At 53.3% G+C, this 16,344-nt stretch overlaps 1 protein-coding gene across 1 annotated transcript in view; it reads right to left on the bottom strand.

The window, feature by feature from the left end:
* Positions 1-7,357, bottom strand: part of LOC122189773 — a 14,127-nt gene extending 6,770 nt beyond the window's left edge. Inside the window, exons 1-10 of the mRNA XM_042889150.1 lie at positions 7,228-7,357; positions 6,367-6,478; positions 6,194-6,257; positions 6,050-6,084; positions 5,706-5,766; positions 5,573-5,629; positions 5,432-5,491; positions 4,420-4,475; positions 3,742-4,192; positions 2,958-3,067 (exon numbers count right to left, since the gene is read on the bottom strand). Of these exons, the coding sequence (XP_042745084.1) occupies positions 2,958-3,067; positions 3,742-4,192; positions 4,420-4,475; positions 5,432-5,491; positions 5,573-5,629; positions 5,706-5,766; positions 6,050-6,084; positions 6,194-6,257; positions 6,367-6,478; positions 7,228-7,357 (1,136 nt within the window). The remainder of the gene's footprint in view (positions 1-2,957; positions 3,068-3,741; positions 4,193-4,419; positions 4,476-5,431; positions 5,492-5,572; positions 5,630-5,705; positions 5,767-6,049; positions 6,085-6,193; positions 6,258-6,366; positions 6,479-7,227) is intronic.
* Between the last annotated feature and the right edge of the window lie 8,987 nt (positions 7,358-16,344).

The following is a 16,344-nucleotide window of genomic DNA, read 5'->3' as shown; positions in this document are numbered from 1 at the left end:
AGAATGCAAAGCCCAAACCGACCTTAAACTGTACCTCCGTAACAACACGCGAAGGACCATGTGACCAAACCATTCCTAAAGCTAAATCAACACCTTGTCAACACGACGCGGCGACGGGAGCGAAAAACAAATGTCATCTTCGCAGCCTGAAACCCATAAACCCTATCGGGTGCAGCGGCACCGACGTTCCATGCACACTCACTATTGAAAACGAGAGGGAACGCGAACCGAAGGGGAAAACGCTTCGCGGGAACACGCCCCACCAGCCCCGGCAGCGGCACGGCAGATAGCCTTCTGCCCGCTCGAGCCCGAGCAATGCCGCCCGCCACCGGGTCCCTCCCGCCCTCGGCGCCGCCCCCCACTCGCAGCCCGCGCCCGACGCCGCTCCCCGGGCCCCGCGCGGAGCCACCGCCCCTCGGGGCGCTGCTCCCAGCACCGTGCAGCGCGAGGAGGGCACGCGCGGCGCTCCCGGGGGCTCCGCAGTTCGGCCACGCTGCCCCGGACCGGGCACGGCGCTGCCCGAGAGCAGCGCACAGCGCCAACGAGCGACCTCGGCACGGAAACTTCTGCTGCTGATGCTGCTGCTGCTCCAGGAGGAGCTCCAAACGAGCTCCCCAATACCGAACCGGAGCGAACAGGCACAGAGAAAAGCGAAGCGTCCAAAGCACCCCGGCTTAGAGCTGCCCCTACATCGGGCAGCAAAACGGGAGCCCGCCCCGCTGTGTTCCACGTGAATGGCTCTTCCAGGGTCCCTGACCCTCCGCTCCGCACTTCCAAAGAGGCACCCAGAGCTGCTGTGCCGGAGACACAACAGCGCCCTGCCGCGCTGTCCGCCCGGTTCTGGCTCTGCCCGCTCAGTGCTCACCGCTTCCAACAGCCCAGAATAACCTCAGTAGGAAGCTGAGCAAGGATTTCTCCCCATCCCTGGCGCTCTGGGACCAACTTTTCAATACACCGACGCGTTTATTTCACTCCTTCATAAATGGAGGAGGATTGAATTAACCCTGACATGCGTTTTGTCGACCCCCCCTCAACGCGAGGGATTCACCACCCGCAGACCGTCCGTGTCAGCACTGTGTCACCCTGCGATCCCTGCCCGACAGGACAACCACCGGCATCGGTCCCTGCCCCGCGCACTGGCCCCACGCACACGCGCGCACGCAGCCTCAGCCTCAGCCCTGGATTTGGGCAGCAGCAAAACACCTTTGGATTTTTCCAGCCCGTGCTGGTAGTGCTTCACGAGGTCACCCGGCAACTCCGGGTGACAACACGTGAGTGTTTAACCCGACACATAGAGCGGCCCGACCCAAACACAGGGAGATAACACCCGCCGGCAGCACACACTGCCCGCAACCGATTATTGAGAGGCCTTATACGGGTGATGTCAAAATGAAGAAAACCAGAAGGGTACTCCCCTGCTCAGGATCAGCGGCATTATCACAAATCCATAAAAGCAACCGACTCCCGAACTCTGCCCGATGTTCCCCGATGGAGCCCACGGACAGCCCCTGGTCGGGCCGCCCCGCTCTACCCCCGCGGTGCTTCGGGGAGCGACGGGACGGGGCTTCCCGCGGGGGCTCCGAGTCCTCGCCCTGCAGCCAGGGAACAGCCGGGACAGAGAGGAAAAGGACCCGTCCTTTAAGCAGCCGCCGTGGCCCCGCGTTAACTCCGCAGCGTGTCCCCCGGAACCGGCCCGAGGTGCTCGCTGTACGTCGGGGACGGCCGGGGCAGCGCTCGGCACGGCGCGAGGCTGCAGCCCCCATCCCGGGGACGGCCCCCCGGGGCTGCTCGGAACGCTTGGGGCTCGCAGCGGTGCTCCCAGCATTTCCCGACCGGGAACGGGCACACAGCCGGCCGGGTCCCCGAGCCTCGTGGGGAGCGGAGCAGCAAGCAAAGTTTCTAAAAGCTGAAAAGCGTCTCTCCGACTTCCACAGAAACGCGCTTTTTTTTTTCCCCTTTATTTTTACCTGATTTTTCGCAAATATTGACAACGCCCCACGGCCCCTGCCCGCATGTATTTTTCGCCAGGCCACGCACCCGCACACACCTCCACAGCCGTCCGTCCGCGGCCGTCGGGGGCCCCACGCGCGGCGCTGCACCCGGCGGGGCTGCACGCGTGGTCCCCTCCGGGGCCCGAGAGAAGGAACCCTCGATCGAGCGCGGTCCCGTCCGCCCCTCCGTCCCTCTGCTCCGGGGCTCCGCACCCCGCACACCACTCCGAAGCCCACACTTAAAACCACAATCTCAACCCAAAACTACGGAAAAAAAAAGGAAAAAGAGAAAAAAAAGTTCGGTCCCGGCGCTGCCCCCCCCGCCGCCCCTCGCAGCGGGGTTACCCCAAACTTCGCCGTTTGCTGCACGGCCGGGAGAGAGGCGCCGGGAGCAGCCGGGGACCGCCATCTTACCGCCGCCCGCTCTGCCCCGCCGCTCGCCCAACTTAAGTTAATAACACTCGGTGCGGGGCGGCCCGCAGCCTAACAGCCCCCGCGCGGGGACCGCCGCCCCCCAACGGCCCCGTCCCTATAAAACGACCGCGCTCGGGGGCCCCTTCGCCCCCCCCGGCCGCGTTGATCGCTGAGAGCCCCGCGCTCGCTCGACCCGGGCGGCTCCGCGCTTCGCGATCGTCCCCGTTCCGTCAAAATCTGCCTTTAAACAAAGGGCGCCGGGGCCGGGCCGGCAGCGGGGGCCGCAAATACAAATATTCTCCTCGGGGGCCGTGCTCGCCCGAAGCCGCTCGGGGGCTCGGGGGGGAAGAAAGGAACTAAAATCGGGCGCCGTGGGCGCGTAACGAAAGCGGCCGCCCGGGCCGCCGCCGCCGCCGCCGTGTGTGTGTGTGCGCGCGTGCGGCGGGCGCGGGGCTGTCAGCGCCGCTCCGTACCGCGCCGAGCGGGGACGCCCCGCGCCCGCCGCCCCCCGGCGCCCCCCGCCCGCCCGGGGCCACCCCGCCGCATACGTACCCGGAAAAGGGAGCCGGCGGGCGACGATCGGGGCGGCCGAAAAAGACAATGAAAGTTAAAAGTCGTTCAGCAGAAAATGAATGTGAGCCAAGCGGCCATCTTGAAATGAACTGCAGACGCTGTCAATCGCGAGGAGCGCACCAACGCCGCCGCCGCGGCGCTCCGCTCATGCCGCCCGCGGGACCGCCGTGTCCGCGCCGCTCCGCCGACCCTCGGCGCTCCCTCGGCGCCGCGCGGGGCCGCGCCGGGCTCAGCCGGCCGGGGGCCGCCCGCTCCGGCCCATTGTCTCGCCCGCTCCCCCCCGCTCCGCCGCCCGCTCGCCGTTTTTTTTTTTTTTTTATTATGATTATTTCATAGTTGGTGGCGGGGGGACGAGGGAGGGAGGGCGGAGGAGGGAAAAACGCGAGGCTGAAGGCACACACTGGAAACTGACACCGTCCCCAAAATGGCTCGGAGTTCGCCCGCCCCGCCAGCGTCACGTGGGGCTCCTCATTCCTTAAGGGTGGCCTGGGAATTAGCGGCGGTGCGGCCGGGGCCGGCCGCCTCCCCGTGACCCAATCCCGCACCCGGCCGCCTCCCCCCCGCCCCCCGCCCCCCTTCTCCTCCCCTGCTTCCCCCCGCCCCCCCCGCCGCCCCCTCCCCTCCCCCCGGCCCTGCACGCGCCCGCCCGCGCGCCGCCGATGCCTCCTTTTCGCCACCGCCCCCCCCCCCCCCCCCGCCCCCCCCCCCCCCCCCTCCTCCCCCGCGGCCACGCGCGTCCACCCCCCCCTTCGGGGCCCCCCACGCCGCACTTGTTGCGTGGCCCTTCCGCGCCCACGCGTGGGGCAGCGCCGCGCGGGGCCCCTCGGGGGCGGGTGGAAGCGGCAGAGCCCCGCAGCGCGGAGCGGGGCTGCGCCGCGGCCGAGCCGCTGCCCTCCGTCGGGGCCCCTCCGCGCCTCCCCGGGGGGGCGGACCGACCCGACCCGTCCCGCGGCGCCCGCGCTCCCCCCGGCGGCAGGTGCGGGTGGGGGGCATCGCCGGGCGCGAAGTAGGGGGAAAGCCGCCGTCGGGCTCCGGGATCGGCCCAAGAGGAACGCGGAGCGGCCGTCGGCGTGTGGTGCCCCGGGAGGAGGCAGGGCTCAACCGCGGCCCGCGCCGACACGGCGCCCTCGGGTGTGGGGAGCTGCGTCCAGTCGGTACGAGAAGGGAAAATCGTCTTTAATGGAAAATGCACAGCACAAAAGAGGAGGGATGCTCTGCAGACACAACGGTTGAGGCAGTATTTAACTGAAGCGTTAATTTTCAAGACAATATAACAGGAGTGAGGAATACCGACTGCATATTCCATGCCAACAGCTTGCTTAATTCACATCTAGAAATCACTACAAAATGGTTTGGATCAAGAGATGTACATTGAGATGTGCACAGAAGGGTGTTTGCCATTGGGAATGTTCTCACGCAGTGCCCAGCTGCCCTCGGTCACAGCTGTGTTGCTCTCTCCAGGCTCTTGGCAGCGTCCTTCAGCTTCCCGACCAAATCCTGGGAGAGGGAACACCTCAGAATGAATTTCGGAAAGGTCAGCACGTGGTGCCACAGTGCCCTCTGTGCATAGCAGGATGGGATATCCTGGAGCTCACCCTCGTCCATTGGACAACACAAGCAAATCATTCCATTTCTTACACTTTTTCTGCTGTAAAATAGGGTGGTACACTGGAACTGAAGGACAATGCCTTGTAATATATATGACCTACTAACATACATTGCTGTCCTTAGCACATCAGTACAGCTGCAATGGCTGCTGCACATCGCTGCTCTGAGCACCGTAAGCACTTCTTCCACCCTGAAAATACCCTAAGTACCATTCTGCACAGGGACTACACCATGTGCCAGTCCTGCCCGGGGCAGCCATCAACCCAAACATGGGCACTGGCAAAGATGCCTCCCAGTGCCTCCAGTTCCCTCCCTTTTGCACAGGCACATAACTACAGCACAGAGCAGAGCTCAATGTTTGCTTCATCACACTGCTGGTGTGTCACCTACACACTGACACTGGCTTCAGTTCATTCCCTACTTGGGAGCATGACATGTCATTCAGCTGCTTCCTTCAGCAGCTTTTCTGAACCACTGGGACAAGGGTTTTGGGGAAGTGATGCATTCCTTCCCAAACATATGTGTGACAGCACACCCACTATCTATGCGTGTACAGAAAGCAGCACTTGCCACTGAAATCAGTCACTTTACAACTTCAATTAAGACCATGACTAGAAGTGTAGCACAGCAAATTCTCCCCTCCTGCCTGTTGTTTTTGGTTTGGTTGGTTGGTGGCTTTTTTTTTTGTTTGTTTGTTTTTTGGTTTTTTTTTTTTTTTTTTTTTTTTTGGTGGTTTTTTTTTTTTAATAATTATTTGTGCCATCTAATTGTGACTGAAAAAGTGCTAGAGACATTGCCATCCAGAGCGGGAGCCAGGCAGAAAAACAGGGAGGAAGCAGGGGTACCTGCAGCTGCTCCATGGTGCAGCTGAAGCTGAGGTCTGGCTGTGATCCCACATCACTGTTCTGTAGGAAACAAAACCGAAGCAGGCTGCTTTACTGCAAAATGACATAAATGGCACTGAGAGGGGTGTGAGGAGCACATACCTCAGTGCTGAGGGTCAGCAGGTAGGTGGGCTGGTAGGCTCGGTGAAGCTCATGGGTCTGTGGCAGAACAGTGCTCAGCACAGCAGGGCCAGGGCAGCGGGGGGGTCCCACAACCCTGTGCCCCTGCCCTTACCTGGATGCGGTATGCTAGGCGCCAGGACACATCTGTCACATGTGGGGGGGCCCGGCCTATGCTGGGAGAGAGACAGCAGCAGGCGGTGTGGGAAGGGCTGAGACCACACTGCCTGTCTGCGGCACGCAACGCTGCTGCAATGGGTTACAGAGACTTAAAGGGCAATACGGAAAGGAGGGGGACAAGTTTCTATAGCTGTTTTATAAAGTTTGTTAGAAATGCAACAAAAAATGGTAATTAAAAAAAAAATAAAGCATTACTGTTGACGTGGATGAGGGGAAGTGTGCCTGGTGCTCCCCAGGCAGTGCTGGAGCAGCCCCTACTGCGGCCCTGTGCCCACTTACCTCCCCAGCAGCTCCTCCAGTGCCTCCCGGTTTTTCTGGAGAAAAGGAAAAAAAAAGAAAGGCGAGAGCAAAATACATTTGCAAATTTGAAACGATTGCTCCAGAAGAAAGAAAACGCCGACATGTTACAGAAGGGTGCCAGACCTGGTACTCGGTGCAGAACTGCTCGATCCGCTCCCTGTCCAGCTTGCACTCCTCCAGGCACGCGCTGCAGGAGGACACACGGCCATGGGCGACCCCCAACACACACACAGAACCCCGCCAGCCCCGGCGCCGTGCGGCGGCGTTGCCGGGGCCGTGGCGGGCGGTATCAGTACCTGAGGGCCGCTCGGTCGGCTCTCTGCCTGCCCGCCTCCAGGATGCAGGCGGCGGCGGCGGCGTGGCACTGCTTCAGCACCGCGGGGTCAACGTCGCTCAGCTCGGGGTCGGCTGCGGGAGACGCGGGGCTGCCGACACCGCCGCTCGCCCGCGGGACGGCGCTTCTGCCCCGCGCCGCACGCACCATCCCGCGACCCGAAGCCGCGTCCCGCCCGGCTCCGCTCCTCTGATCGGGGTCGCGGGCAGCAGCGGCTCCCCCCAGCCCCGAGCCCGACCCTGGGAGAAACGCGAAGGGGCGCGGGCACGGACGCGGCGAAAGCTTCAGCGGGCGGAGGAGCGGAGCGGCCGCGGGAGGGGTCCGGCCGGTGGGGACGGCCCGGGACCGCCGGTGGCGCGGTACGCGCGTGCCCGCGTGCACGCACGAGCACCTATGTGCACGCACAACCCCGTGTGCGCACCTACGTGCATACATACCCCTACGTGCATGCCCAGACCCATGTGCAAGCACACCTTCATGTGTGCGCACATACACCTGTATGCGTGCACGTTCCTCTATGTGCACGCACTAACATCTCTAAGTATGCACACCCCGATGTGGACGCACACACGCATGCACGTGGCTCTGTATACACGCACACCCGCACGTGCACGCAGACAGCCCCATGTGCACGTACATACACCCACACGCATGCACGGACACTCACGTGCACGGACATCCCCACGCGCGCACAGACGCCGGTACGCACGGACACCCCGACTGCACGCGCACCCGCAGGCACACACGCACCCCTAACCCCGGCAGGCGTCACGCAGGCGGCCCCGCCGCCCCATGCAGAGCCCCGCCGCCCGCTCCCGCTCACCCACGCCGCCGTGGGGCTGCAGCACGCCTCGGAAGGCGGCGCGGAGCAGCGCGGAGTAGGCGCGGCGGGACAGGCGCCGGGGGTCGCCCAGCAGCCGGCAGCCGCCCTGAGCGTACGCCGACAGCTCCATTGCGGCGCCGTGACCTTCGACACGCGCCCACGTGACCGCCGCCGCTGAGGCGGAGCCGTCGCGGCTGCGCCACCGGCGGGAGGAGGCGCCGACGGGCGGGGAGCTGAGCCCGAGCGCCGAGCGCAGAGCGCTGAGCGCCGAGCGTTCTCCTGGCGGCGCCTCCTCCCGCCCGGGGCGGCGGCGGCGGGCGCGCGGTCGGGCGGCGTGTTGCGGAGATCGGACGCGGCGAAGGGAGACGCCGGCCGGCCGCAGGCAAACGTGGCCAAATCCGTGCAGCGTAAATACGGTGTGCCCTTTGTGGTGTTCAAGCGCTCCCGTTCCGCACCTCGGCTGCCCCGCTCGGTGCGTGCTGTTTGTTACCCCTCGGCGCCGAGGCGGGGGGCAGTCCCATTTCGGACGGGGGTTCTCTGTCAGTAGGTGAAAACGTGAATTTCCAAGCTCGGCTCTCAGCCGCGCTCGGGCGGAGAAGAGGAAATCCCGGCGCCCGCAGGATCGGGCCCGCGGTTCCGAGGCGCGCCCCACGTGTGTCCGCCTTAGGCCTCGCGGCACCACCAGGCGAACGGCTCCGTTCGGTGCGCGCTGCGCTGCCGCCGCGCTGTTCCGACGCTTCGGCGTACCGATGAGCGCCTCTGCGTCCGTGGACGAAGCGCCGAGCCCGGCGGACGGCGTTCCGGGGATTTGCATTTTGCCAGGAACCGGGAAGGCGCGACGGCGGCAAGGTGGGCTCGGGAGCGGCCGTCCTCCGTCCCGTGGCACCGCTGTCACATAGAGACACAACACGTAAGAAAAGACATAAAATGGAGGAGAAGAAAAACCATAAAATGGAGGAGAGGACAAAGCTCAGAGCCGTGGATTTACAAAGGTGCAGAGACCACGGCTGTGAAACAGGATCGTAATAAAAAAACGTCAGAAATGTGCACGCGTGGGGCATGGCTGCACGCCACGGAAATCTCCTCCCTCATCATCGACAGCGTGTGGAAATCTATGAATTAAAATCTAGCTTCAAAGACAAATTAATCTGTTAAGGATTCCTCACAGCACGGCACAGTCCGCATCAGTCCTTTCAATAATTTTCTTCAGCAGATCTGTGCTTTCACTTCCCCTGCCGCACCTCCCAGCAAGATCTCTTCTCCCCTTTCCCCCCCTCCAAAGGGAACACGATGCATTCACACAGGCTGAGCAGATTTCACCACTCGTGCACAGTGTTTGCACCTTCTAAACTCTGTTCATTATAATTTCTAAGAGGAAGGGAATGTATATCAAATAAAGAAACTCCAAAGGAAATTCATTAATACTTGAATATTAATTAATCAGTGAAACAAACCACCCTGGTCTGTGCAGGCTGCTGTTTCCCCAGCTTGTTCTTCATTGCTCAGAAGAAAATAAAGCAGCTGTCCAAAGTGAAGGGAAATCATTTTGTGTGTCAGGAAATTTTAATTCTTAAAATTTCAGAATTGCCATAAGTGTTTCTGAAAACTCCCAGAGCTGCACTTTTTTTCCTGTATATTGGTTTTTGCAGAGTTAGAAGATGGTAACATAAGATGGTGTTTCTAGCACTTATTTTGTACAAAATCGTTACTGACTTCAAGGAGTTTCAGCTCCAGAGCAATGGGCTGTCCCCAGAACCTTTGGTTTAGGTCAGCAGTGAGCCTACTTTATTATAATATATGGATTCTACAAAGAAAAAAAATGTTTCAATCAGAGAAACACATTAAGTAACTATTTACTACAGGTTGTATTTCTTGCGGGATTGATTTCTGAAGGAACAACTCAACAGTCACATTTCAGTCCCTGATAGTATCATAGCATCAGAGAAAAGGACCACACAGACCCAAAAGGCCCAGGAGAATTCCTTACGTGTCTCTGGTACCAACGTGCAAGGCAGCAAAGAAGCTCCTGCTCTGAGCCAAGCCCTAGTGAGGTCCATTTCTTTGGTGCAGTCCTTGTAGGCAGCCCTCCTGCCCAGGGAAAGTGCAGTGCTTAGCATAGCCTTCCAGGAAGATGTTATGCTCCCAGGTTTGTCTTGCATGTCTGAATTGCAGGCAGTGCCTTGTTTGGCTGCAGACAGGGACTGCTCAATAAAACATTCGGTGTTTGCTCACAAATAGTTCTGATTTAAGTGAGGAGTTCAGGAAATTAACTTTTTAATTAAATATGTGAAGGAGCTTAATTCATTTCGGTAAGGCAAAACCCATAGAAGCTGAATATGGTTTTGATCAGGAATTTAATATCTCTGATTTTAAGTTCAACCTGAAAAACATTTTTGCTGCTAGGTGGCATTTTTGGAATTTAAGTGACATTAATTTAGGGAAAATAAATCAAGAAGGGTTTCTCCATTTATCTTTTGATTTTCTTCTCTCTGACTTGGTGCTGCCTTCTCTTTGTCCAAACTTCAAATCTCCTATAAAAAGAGATATCTCTCTATAAAAAATATATATCTTTTTAAAGGAACTGTCAGCTTTCACATTTAAATTATAGGCTCGCTTAAATTCTACACTTTTGAGCTGTTAATGTTTCATTCCTTCTTTAAGTGCTTAGCAGCAGAGATGAGCAGAGAAGAGCTGCTTGTTCCTCACTTTGTAGCTCCCCTGATTTCTAACAGTATGGAGAAATCTCGCCTGTTAGAAAAGTCCCTTTATTTACAGAATGCGTATCAGATTGAACTCTCAAAAATATATTTGAATTTGTATTTTATATATCAAACAGAAATGAATCACAAGGAGAATTTCTATGTTATCTAAGATTGCATCAAAAGTAAGTAATAAAATGGTGCAGTGGTTTGGATGTGTAAGCAAGCATCACCACCATGTGCTGGGCAATGCATCCTCGGGGAGAGCAGCTTTGTCCTTTTGTGCATTTTAACACATCCTAGCATCCTACTAATTAAGGAAATTACTGCATTTGCTGAATTGTCAGTCGTTCCCTTTCTCCCACAGAGAAACAGAGCTCCACAGTTATAACACATTTGCTCCTTCACAAGACAGAGCTCCCTGTCCCAGGCCAAATTCAAAGGTTTGCAGTCGAGGCCTACGTGAAAGGTGCTCACCTTTAGTGCCGAATGCAGAACCAAAAAGATCCCCGCTGCTTCTGCCAACCGCAGCGCGGTTCCCTGTCTGCTCCCGTGTCACAGACACGTGTAGTTTGTCATACTCACAAAAATGCTGGGAACGCTGCTGAATGTTGATATGGGTAGATTGTCTTTGTAAGCAACATTTCTTGGCAGTGGATTTCACCCTGACGCTTTTGCTGCCTTTCAAAGGCTCTGACATAATTTACAGACACTTCAAAGTTGTGCTCCTGCTCCTGCTGCTCAGGCACACTTGGGTACGGGCGTCACGCGCTGCGCTCAAACCCTTTACATTTCACCTTATTTTTTTGGAATTTATTGAGAAATGTGTAGTCTGCCTGGTCCTCCAAACAGGAAACCAAATCCGTTTGGAATTTGTCAGTGTTTCAAGTCAGACTTTTTTGCATGTTGATGCAGTCAGCGGTGGGATCGCAGCCTTGCTGTTGGAAGCCTGTGAGGAGGATATTATGCTCTATTGTCAGGAAGCATTCACAGTCTGTCACATTAGTGCTGGAGATGTGTATAGAAGAGTAATTATTATAAGCTGACATCCAGCAAAGGAAGTAAAAACAGATAAACCTCAAAGGAAAATTAGGCTGGATGGTTCAGGTTCTGTTTGTCTCCAGATGCTTAATGTCAGGGCACGGAAACATAATTTAGCACAGCACCTAGTTGGGAAAATAATTTTGTGCTTATGTAACAAATAGAAATGTGTTTTTTCTTGTAGCTCTGCGTTTTGTTAGCTTCTCACCAAGGCAGGTCCATACAGAAATACAATCAGCGAGCAATCAGAAACCCAGTATTTAAAGAGCTGCATGCTGTAACACCTTTAATTCTGTTTATATGGTTCAGCAGTATCAAGCCGTAGAAGTATTTAAATGTAGGAACGTGATGGGCTGTTGTCATAGAAAGAAGGAGATGGAACAGATAGCACAGTGACAGCAAGCACTACATGGCATTCTTTCTCTAGAATTAATCCTGCTGTTTCATGGAAATGTTTGATTCTGATCGTAGCGCAAGGCTTGTGTGCCAAAATGATAGATGCCTCGAAAGAAGCTTTGCTAAATAAAATCCTGCAGAGCTTGGCATTCACAGTTCCCTTTTGGCAATAGTGAGGAATGGCTGAGTAATATTTAGGAAATTGAGTTATTTAAGATGGGGTTATTGCATCCAAAGGCACTAGGGCTAGATCTGCAGCTAGTGTAAATCAGCATATCTCCCTCCATACTCTGTGTATTGCTTTGTGTCAGCAGAGAATCTGGCCCATATCCATTATCTAGAGGGAATATCAACTACTACAAAGCATACTTATCTAACCAAAAGCAAACGTAGTCTGCGTAGCTCATTGATGTTTCTTGTAACACTTGTGTTAACCTTTATAATGTGATAAAAATCTGGCACAGCTATGTACGGTTACAAATCATTTGGGTTTGATAGTATCAACAATTATAAATTAGCATGTATCACTTTTAATACTGCTTCAAATTACATTGATAAAAGCTTAGCTCGATATTGATGAGAAGACAAATAATTGGGGATCTCTCTGTCTCTAATTAATGTTACTGAGGGCAGAATTGGGCCTCTCTGACACAGATCTGTCTGTCAAAGCAGTATGTAGTTGTTTTTTGGTTTTTTTTAAATACAGTGTATTTTTTGTGTTCTCATTTGGTGAACGTAATCCCTGTCTAACATTTTACAGAGCCACAGGGTTTAGCTGCCTGGAATTTACATTCAAACAAGTAAAATCAACCCAGTATGATCTGTATGTTCAGCTCAATGCACGTGCCTGCAGAGCCTCAGATGCAAGTTTTAGTATAAAAACCTGCCCTGCGAGAATCAGAGCAACACGACCAACTCTGCCTTCTGCTTCATTTGCTTGGCTCAGCTGATGAAAGGGGGCAGTTTACTAATTATTTACATTCTGAGCAGTAAACGCTGGGGTCAAGCTGCACCTCAATTAGCAGCAATGATGCTGCACCTCGGATCCGTCCAGCAGCCGTCACTGCCCTGTCACTGATTGGGGCACTGAACGGGTGGCATCGTGCACGTGCTGAACAGCCTGCACTGCTTACGTGGCACCAGGTTTGTTTCAGACTGTAGGGACAGTTTTGAAAGGAAATACACTTGTATTTTCTGCCCATTTTTAAATGGCAAACGACTTCACAGTCAATATGGGAAAATAAAGAGGAGTGCTTTGGTGATCTTAAATGTACTGTATTGTTAACACTGCTGAAAACTACTAGTGTCCATGTACTGTCTGTTTCATGCAAGATTTATTTGTTGTGAGAGAAAGCCCTGATGGTTGGTTAGTGAATTAGGTCAACAAGCAGTAGGATAGTGATAGGGGAGATTCTATTGCTCTTGGGGATTTAGGCTTCCTAGCACGACATTTAAATCAATAGGAATCATCAGCTACCCTAATCTGCCCACACCAAACAGTGTGGGGCTCAAGGTGGTGGAAAATATCAGAGGGGACCCTGAGAAACAGCAGGTTTTCCCTGGGATAATTAGTGGAATGTGCCATGTGGATGCTTAAAAACATTTTAAATCTACCTTCACTGTATGTATGATTTTATTAAAAACACAGTGCGTTCCTAAAAGTGGCACTGATTATGATCAACATCACATATTATTCATTTGTTCCTGGAATTATTCAACCATTTTTGCAAATGCATCAGTAATCTGTCATTGCGTGCACAAGGAGGAGGCACCAGGCAAGACATTGCCATCACAGCTCAAATAGAAGTGTTGAGATCCTGGCTCAGAACTGCTAGCAATACAATGTTCATACAGCCAAAATGATAACAGAAAGACAAAGTTAAATTTACAAAGCCCCGTACAGCCAGTGTGAAGAAATGTGAGAAGTCTGTATTTTGAAGGTAAAAATTTCTCCTCAAAAACAATCTGTGTTTTTACAATATGAACCTACAATTACATAAGTGCATTAATGAGGCGCAAAGGCACATTGTTCTCATCTCTCGGACTTTCACTGATTATGCTGAATCTTGCAGTGAATGCCCACTGCCATAGCAGCACTCAGAGAGCTGAGGAAGTGTTCTTCCAAATAAACAAAAAAAACCTTTGCCTTCTTAATACCAGATAAATAACATTTCACTTCTGCCAAATTGTTTTTGCCAAGTTGCTATGATAAATCATAAATGATTGTTATATTTGATAACGGTTTTAAGCAACTTGTTACGAACATCGTGGATACCTCCATGCCTCCTCTTGCCTTGTGCTCATTATAAAACGTAAGCAAACCCATTCTTTGCTCATATAGTAATATGATGTATTGTATATGTATATGTAATACATCCAAGGCTGGATGTATTAAAGGATCTTCTTAAAAAAAGACCTCTTGGGCCACCGTTTGCAGCAAATGTTAGATTCTCCCCTTGGCTGCACCAGGAGCCGGGTAGCCTCAGAGAGCTGCAGGAGTTGCAGCCAGCATTCACCGCAGCATCACTGTGCTGCCGGCCAAGCAGCCTGCCTGCAGCACCTGCACGTGAGGTGTATTTCTCCAGACACATGTTGTTGCCATCGCACCACTTCTACAAAGTTCCGCAGAGGCCAATTCAGAATTACGACAGTAAAGAGTGAGCAACAAATTTCAGAATTCGATCCATCATTTCTTGGCTGCGGAAGCCCGTGCCCATCTGTTCACATGGCAGACAGCCCACTTGCAAGCTAGCTGGACCTTTCCCCTAAGAAATTAGTGGCAGGCAAGAGCAGCTTACTGAATCTGTACAGCAATGCAAATACTTTTTATTTCTGCGGGAAGCGTGGTCAGATATATGGTGGAACCGGGCAGCATCTGCCTCCTTTCGCTTCCTTGTATTGCTTGATATATATATTGTTAGCTGACTGGAGGAGAAGAGGAAACGAGGAACTTACTGGCACTGCATGCTGCCAAAGAGACAGGTTGTATTGGAACAGGTGCTTTGAAAATCTGTGAAAGCCAGCTGAAAGGTGTCAAAATGTGCATATCGTGAACCAGCAGTTCACGGATATTTTGTGTGAATTTAGTCTTGTAGAAGGAGAGTTCAGAGGGACACTCCGCAGAAAAAATCTGCCTTAGGAACAGACAACCAGATTAGCAGGCATACCCTCGCCTGCTCACTCATAACGTGTGTGATGCTCACATGCGGGATGAAAGACAAAGGAAAAAAGGTTTCCTGTTGTTATACTTCTATCCTTCGTTATTTTACAATTGTCAGATGAGGAAAGAAAGATATGATAAGCTGTTCTTCAAATATGTTAAGCTGATCACCCAGCCTAAAAATAAAAGTGGGTCGATTGAAACTCCATAAGCTGTGTTTTGGTGAGAGATTAATTGCAAAGAGCAGACAGGTAAAAGAAAGAAGAGTACCAGATCCTTTTTATAGTACCAGTCAGACTAATGCCTGTGAGCCACACTTGTCCCTTGACCTTGTTAAATGTGGCCCACGTGTTGGAAGGAGAACAGGCAACTTTTCCGACACATTCCCTTCCCACATGTTTTTCCTGCAGTGAGCTACTGTAGATAGTTCTAAAACACATGGGAGTACAAGTGGCTTCCCCATGTGTATTTTAAACCTCACAGAGCTTCAGCAGTCAAAATCATGCAGGGGGAGAAAGGATCATCAAGAAAGAAAAAGAGAGAAAGCTTTTTCACTATTTGTGCTCCTGTCCTTCATGCGCTGAGGGAATGCATGGCAGAGCAACAGTAAGGAAAAAGAGAGGACAAGGGAGAGCAAGAGTAGAAAGGAAGAGAAAGAAAGAAGCAGACAGAAGCAAAGGGAAAGGAACAAAGCAGTATGGCATTGGGGGGGGGGGCCCGCCAACGAAGCAAAACAAAACAGTGGAGAAAAGGCAAGGAAGAAAGGAGAAGGCACTGCGAGGGAAGGACAGGAAGTGACAGGGAAAAATCATAGAGAAAATCATTCCACTGTCTGTAAGGGTAAAATCAAACGTGCCTGACTGTGCTTTTCATTTCAGCTTGTGAGCCTGTGTGCTTAGCTTTAACAGTGTAGGAAGAGGCATGTTTTGCACATTCCTCGGTGTCGTCCCTCCTTTCGTTTTGTCTCCCGATGCTGCATCTTTGTTCAGCTTCTGCTTTCTGTCTCCTTCTGTCTCCTGCTTCCCCCTCCCCTTTTTCTCTTCTCTGTCTCTCACAGGCAGTGAATGAGATGTAGCATATCATTGTATTATCAGGGCCATTTTTTTTTTTCTCAAACTTGCCTTAAAAACGGAACGCCAGTGAGTGAGTGAGCCTTTCTTTTCCGAGGAGAATTAGCTGAGACAGCCTGAAGTCATCAGCATAAACCTAAGCAAGCATTTGTGTGAGATGTGACTTTTACTCCATGCTACTCATGGGAGATGGTCACAGCCTTGATTTCAAGGAGCTTTACAAGGAATCAGTGCTGAGAAACTTTCCCCTGTAGCTGGTGAGCTTCCAGAGGAACAATAAAGGACCCCCATCTCGCTCTGCCCCGCCTGCAGCCACAGCCTCCACAGCCGCTCCTGCAGCGCTGCCTTCGCACACCGGGCACGGCCAGCAGCCTCTGGGACAGAGCTGTGGGTTGGGACTGCACGGCACATGGAGCACTGCCAGCGACAGGTATTGCAGTGCTGAAAGTGATACACAGTGTGCAATTTGGGTTGGAACAAAAATTGAATTGCTTTGAATCCCATGGTTGTTCTGTTACAATTTGATAGGCTTTTGTTCATCTCCGATTCTTTTTCCTTGATTTGGGGATGAATTAATAATGCTGAGTTATGGCTTTACATTTAGATTTATGATTTTTATGTTTAAAAGCAAAAGATGACTGTGAAACACACCTGTGCTTTTACCCCCTGCTTTCTGCGGGTTCTAAGCCTTATCCTCTATTTTTTCCTTGTTTTTGACCCATTTTAGTTGTATGCCAGGGTCTCAAGGTTT

Source organism: Lagopus leucura, unplaced genomic scaffold, assembly GCF_019238085.1.
Source record: "Lagopus leucura isolate 7727_CA_CO unplaced genomic scaffold, USGS_WTPT01 Super-Scaffold_100157, whole genome shotgun sequence".
Lineage (NCBI taxonomy): Eukaryota > Metazoa > Chordata > Aves > Galliformes > Phasianidae > Lagopus > Lagopus leucura.
This window is presented reverse-complemented; position numbering and strand designations above follow the sequence as displayed.